This window comes from Cebus imitator, unplaced genomic scaffold, assembly GCF_001604975.1.
Source record: "Cebus imitator isolate Cc_AM_T3 unplaced genomic scaffold, Cebus_imitator-1.0 Scaffold85, whole genome shotgun sequence".
Taxonomy (NCBI): domain Eukaryota; kingdom Metazoa; phylum Chordata; class Mammalia; order Primates; family Cebidae; genus Cebus; species Cebus imitator.
The window spans coordinates 4,061,688-4,067,143 of record NW_016107400.1 but is presented as its reverse complement, the minus strand read 5'-3'; the positions used below and the strand labels follow the sequence as shown (position 1 = coordinate 4,067,143).

Here is a 5,456-nt window from a genome sequence, read left to right as displayed (position 1 = left end):
AAAAAAAAAAAAAAAAAAAAAAAAAAAAGATGGAGAGGAAGGAGAGAAGCCAATGCCAAAAAGCTCTGTGTATCTCCACCTATGTTTCCTCTCCCATCCGCAACCTGATTTCCAGGAACCCTTCCAGCAGGGCTTGTACTGAGACAGTGATGGCCAAAGTCATTTCTGAGCTTCACCAACGTGGAATCATTTCCTTGGCTAACCATACCTAATATTTTTGAATGCTTGCTAGGTGCCAGGCTTTGTGCTAAGTGGTTGACATACATTATCTCGTTTTCAAAGACATTTCATAGATTTAGAACCTGGAGCTTAGAGAGGCAACTTGCTGAGAGGCGTACAGCTATAATAGTAAGCAACAGAAGTGCCTATGTCTGTCTGCTTCCAAGCCTAAGGGACTGGGAATGGGCAATTTTGCAAGCAGTGGGTGGTGAGACAAGATGCCTTCCAGCTCCTCCTTGAAAACGAAGAGGAGGAGGAAGAGGAGGAGGAGGAGGAAAAACTGGGGTCTTTATATAAAACAAACCACCCCCACACCCTCACTCCATCACCAAGGAAACTGGGGCTGGACCAGGCTGGTTGCTTGGGAACAGAGTCTCTTGCTCACACACCCAGCTTCCTGCTGGCATTTCATGGCATCTCATTCCCCTCAAGGTTAATGCTCACTTCGATCTGATTTCATCAGGTAGGCCAGCATAACATCAGGGAGAGAAGGGAAAATGTGCTTTTCACACGGCCACATTCTCAGCTGTTAGGAATAATTGGTGCAGATGTGGTTATACCGCCCAGGGTAACCCACTGTGGTTGGGTTCACAAACATAAGCATGGGTGTATGCACACATGCACACAATTGCACATACACACTCACACACACATGTAAGTGTGCATATACACATTGCATAGTGAAGGGATCCCCAACCCAATCCCTTGAAATTCACTTTCGTCTTGTATCCCTCATGCATACCCTACCCCTGCCCTACACCTGCTTCCTTGGGAGAATGTATAGGGTGGTTCCCCTCTATATTCCCTCAAGTGCCAGGAGGGGAATTAAATTCCTTGGGAAGGAAGACAAAGTTGTGTATATAATCTTCTTCAAGGACCCTTCTCTGCAGGGTTTTGGATTTTACTGTAATGTAGAAGATTCTGTCACAGAGAGGCAGGAACCTTATGGAAGCAACCCTTTGAAAAGTGATGTTTCTGAGATCTGAATTTTGAGTCTGCTGTACTAACTCTGAGATCTCCATAGCTCTCCACCCAAGTTACCAAAAATATAATGAATGATTCTCATCGGCCTAGATCCACTCTTCAACTTCAAGGCCCCTGTCACTTGGAGAAAATAAATCAGGGCTTACAGGCCCGTGAAAGAAAGGAGAAAAGCTAGAAAATGTATTTCCCAGCTGGTTTCTCAGGCTCCCAGATGGAAAGGGTGCATCTAACCATGGATTCTTGGGCTTCCTTCCCCTGCTATATAAGGCCACTATGATTGCATTCTCCTAGGATATCCTAGGGGCCTGGAACGGGACCAAAAGTGTTATATTGGACATAGGATGGAATTCGTAGTCACTATGCATTGAAAAGCCCTCTGGATCAGCCTTCCAAGAATTTGGAGATGATAACAGTAGCTAATACCTGTATAATGTTTTCATATGCCAAGCACAGCTCCCTTTCTCTCTTTCTCTCTCCATTGTGTCTAGATGTAGATATGTATATATGCACATAGATTTATTTAGTCCTCAGCATAACCCTATAATGTAGGTACTGTGTTATCCCTATTTTACAGATTATACAACTGAAGAACAGAGAGGTTGAGGAACTTACCCAAAGTCACATAGCTAGTTCATGGTGGAACCAGAATTTGAACCCAGGCAGCCTGATTTCAGAGCACACACCTTTAATACCTGTACTGTGCTATCTGAGAGAAGATGGTGCAGCAGATTCTCTGCCTGGCCTTGGGAGAAAGCAAAGACCAGCTTCTAACAGATATTGCTGCCCGCAGGTTGGGGGTGGGCAAGGAGGCTTGTGAAATCTAAAATTGTCTGGGCTGGGTTCGGTGGCTCACACCTGTAATCCCAGCACTTTGGGAGGCAAAGGCGGGTGGATCACTTGAGGTCAGGAGTTAGAGACCAGCCTGGACAACATGGTGAAACCCCATCTCTACTAAAAACCAAAATTAGCCAGGTGTAGTGATGTGTGCCTATAATCCCAGCTGCTTTGGAGGCTGAATCAGGAAAATCGCTTGAACCTGGGAGGCAGAGGTTGCAGTGAGCCAAGATGATGCCATTGCACTCCAGCATGGGGGACAGAGTGAGACTCAATAAATAAATAAATAAATAAATAGACTTGAAAAATAAATAAAATAAAATAGTTTGGAGAATGAGGGACCTTGATAACACCCGCTTCTAACTGAGGAGCTTACAAAGATGGAGAGTTCTGATGGCTCTGCATGTGTGTTTCTGCATCTGTGTCCCAACAGCCCGCGACGTGGTGGCCAAGTTATCTGAGGACAGGGTCTCTGATCTGAATGATTTCCAATGGATCTCGCAGCTGCGCTACTACTGGGTGGACAAGGATGTGAAGGTGCAGATTATCACCACAGAAGCCTTGTATGGCTATGAGTACCTGGGAAACTCCTCCCGGCTGGTGATCACACCCCTCACCGACCGCTGCTACAGGTACATTCTGGGGTTCCTAGATCTGAGGGGTGAATGGAGAACTCCAGGGGAAGAAGACTCTGGGGAAGATAGTAATGTCTTGGGTCACCTTTACTTTTCACACTTCAGATTATTAGTTTCTCCATAGTCCCAAAGATGGGTGTGGAAACTAGGTCTTCAGGCTAGAAATAAGAACCCAGCAGGAGTTCTAGTGTAAATCAATCTATTTGAACCAACAAGTGGAATACTGATGCATGTCTGTGAATATGACACATGACTTAACATAGAAGGCTCTCCAATGGCAGGAATGAAGATGGTGCCTGGAGATCCTATGGCCATAAGATAGACAAGAAGTGACATCAAGAACATAGCTAAGGAGTCTCTGTGCTCTCCAGCCAGTCTCATGAAAAGATCTGGCCGTTCTGGGCTCAGCAAAGTATTTTGCCATTTTCTGTGGAACTCAGCCTTGGAAATTGGGAGTTTGTGAACTTGTCAGTTTTGTGATGTTTAAATGTTCTTTGCTTTTATATATTTTCTTACAGTGGATTTTTTTTTAGATTGTAAAAATAATACTTGGGAGTATTTTCTCTCTTCAAAATCTTCAACCACTTGTTTTTTATGGTCTATGATTTTTGCTCTTCATTTATTTGTTCCACTCATTATTCAACAGCCATTTTTTGAAGTTTTCTGTGCATCATGCATGACCTCAAGAAACCCTAAATCTAACTGGGGAGATGGGAGAGATATATTCAAATAATTACAAGATAGAGTGCTAAATGAAAACACAGAGACTCATACCAAGGGATGTGGAACCACATTTATTACATCATTCATTTCTAACATTTATCTTGTACCTATTATATGCCAGAAACTATTAATTTACTGGGGTTATGAAATGGAATTAAATATGATTCCTGAACTTAAGAGTTCATAATCTGGCTGGGCATGGTGGCTCATGCCTATAATCTCAGCACTTTGGGAGACCAAGGTAGGTGGATTACTTGATCCCAGAAGTTTGAGACCAACCCACCTGGGTTGGGGGTAAAAACACGGCAAAACCCCATCTCTACAAAAAATACGAAAATTAACCGGGTGTGGTGGTGTGTAAGTTCCAACTACTTGGGAGGCTGAGATGGGAGGATCACTTGGGCCAAGGAGGTCAAGGCTGCAGTGAGCCATGACCATGCCTCTGTACTCCAGCCTGGGTGAGAGTGAGAACCTGTCTCAAGAGAAAAAAAAATTCATAATCTAATGGGAGAAATATATTTATTTTCACCATTCTATTAGCACGGGTGATCTTTGGAAGGTGGAGTTTATGAGTATTATTCACTTTTATTTGATTCATTGATGTATATATGCACGCATTCATTTATTCATTCATTCATTCATTCAAATATTTATGGGTGCCACTCGTGCTGGGCACTGTGCTGGGCTTTGAGGTTACAATGCCAAGTAAAATAGAAATGTTTACAATGATGTTATATTGCTCATATGATCAGGGAAAAGGTTTCAGCTATTTGGTTGGTGCAAAAGTTATTGCAGCTTTTACCATTACTTTCAATGGCAAAAACTGCAATCACTTTTGCACCAATCTAAATATATGTATGAGTCAAAATAAATACAAAGCCGATTTCTTTCCTGTGTCTTAGAACTCAAACACTGAAGTCCTATTTTATTCTCCATAGGACATTGATGGGAGCTTTGAAGCTGAACCTTGGGGGTGCTCCAGAGGGTCCAGCTGGGACTGGCAAGACAGAAACCACCAAAGATCTGGCCAAAGCCTTGGCTAAGCAGGTAGGGAAATGCCATCTATCCCCTCCCTGTCTTCCAGGCCCTCTCTGCACCCCTATTCAGGGAAGGGAGCAAGAACTTTAAGATGGTTTAGCATTAATAGGCAGCATGGGTCCCAGTTCCTTCAGCAGAGCAAGGTGACAGAAGCCCACCCCTGTTGAATGGTGCAGGATAATTCAGATGGGATGGAATCCACCCTAAATGTTACCTACATCCTCCCTCTTTCTAGTGTGTGGTCTTCAACTGCTCCGATGGTTTGGATTACAAAGCTATGGGGAAGTTCTTCAAGGGGCTGGCCCAGGCTGGAGCATGGGCTTGCTTTGATGAGTTCAACAGGATCGAGGTAACTCTGCTTCTAGGCTGCAAAACCAAGAAGTTGCACCTGGAGGGGCCTTTTTCTGGGCTCTGAGCCCCTTAATTACAGGGCCTTATGTCTTCTCTGTGGCAGTCGTGAGTACCTCCAAAGTAGGCACTCAGTGAACTAAACTACATCAAGGAGACAGATGCGTATTTTATACACATATCCCCATCTCCCCAACGTATTAATTCATTCACTTGTCCATTCCAAACTACTGAGCAGCTACTATACTTCAGATATCCTGCATATGTTCATGCTACAAAGATGAGCAAGAAATGGTTTTATAACCAGGCACAGAGGCTTATGCCTGTAATCCCAACACTTTCGGAGGACAAGGTGGGAGGATCACTTGAACCCAGGAGTCTGAGATCAGCCTGGGCAACACAGTGAGGCCCTGTCTCTACAAAAATAAAATAGTCTCATCTATTCAGGAGGGTGAGACAGGAGGATCGCTTGAGCCCAGGAGTTCAAGGCTGAAGTAAGCTATGATGGAGCCACTGTACTCCAACCTGGGTGAGAGTGAGACTTTGTCTCTTTTGGCTGGGTGCTGTGGCTCATACCTGTTATCTCAGCACTTTGGGAGGCCAGGGTGGATGGATCACCTGAGGTTAGGTGTTCAAGACTAGCCTGGTCCACATGGTGAAACCCTGTCTCTACTA

General features: G+C 44.2%; 1 protein-coding gene across 7 annotated transcripts in view; it reads left to right on the top strand.

Annotated features, from left to right (window-relative positions):
• The window catches only part of DNAH3 (dynein axonemal heavy chain 3), a 237,164-nt gene that overhangs the window by 96,572 nt on the left and 135,136 nt on the right, over positions 1 to 5,456 (top strand). For all 7 annotated transcript variants that reach the window (XM_037740562.1, XM_017534343.1, XM_037740566.1 and 4 more), the window contains 3 exons: positions 2,471 to 2,669; positions 4,334 to 4,442; positions 4,669 to 4,782. In XM_037740562.1, the coding sequence (XP_037596490.1) occupies positions 2,471 to 2,669; positions 4,334 to 4,442; positions 4,669 to 4,782 (422 nt within the window). The remainder of the gene's footprint in view (positions 1 to 2,470; positions 2,670 to 4,333; positions 4,443 to 4,668; positions 4,783 to 5,456) is intronic.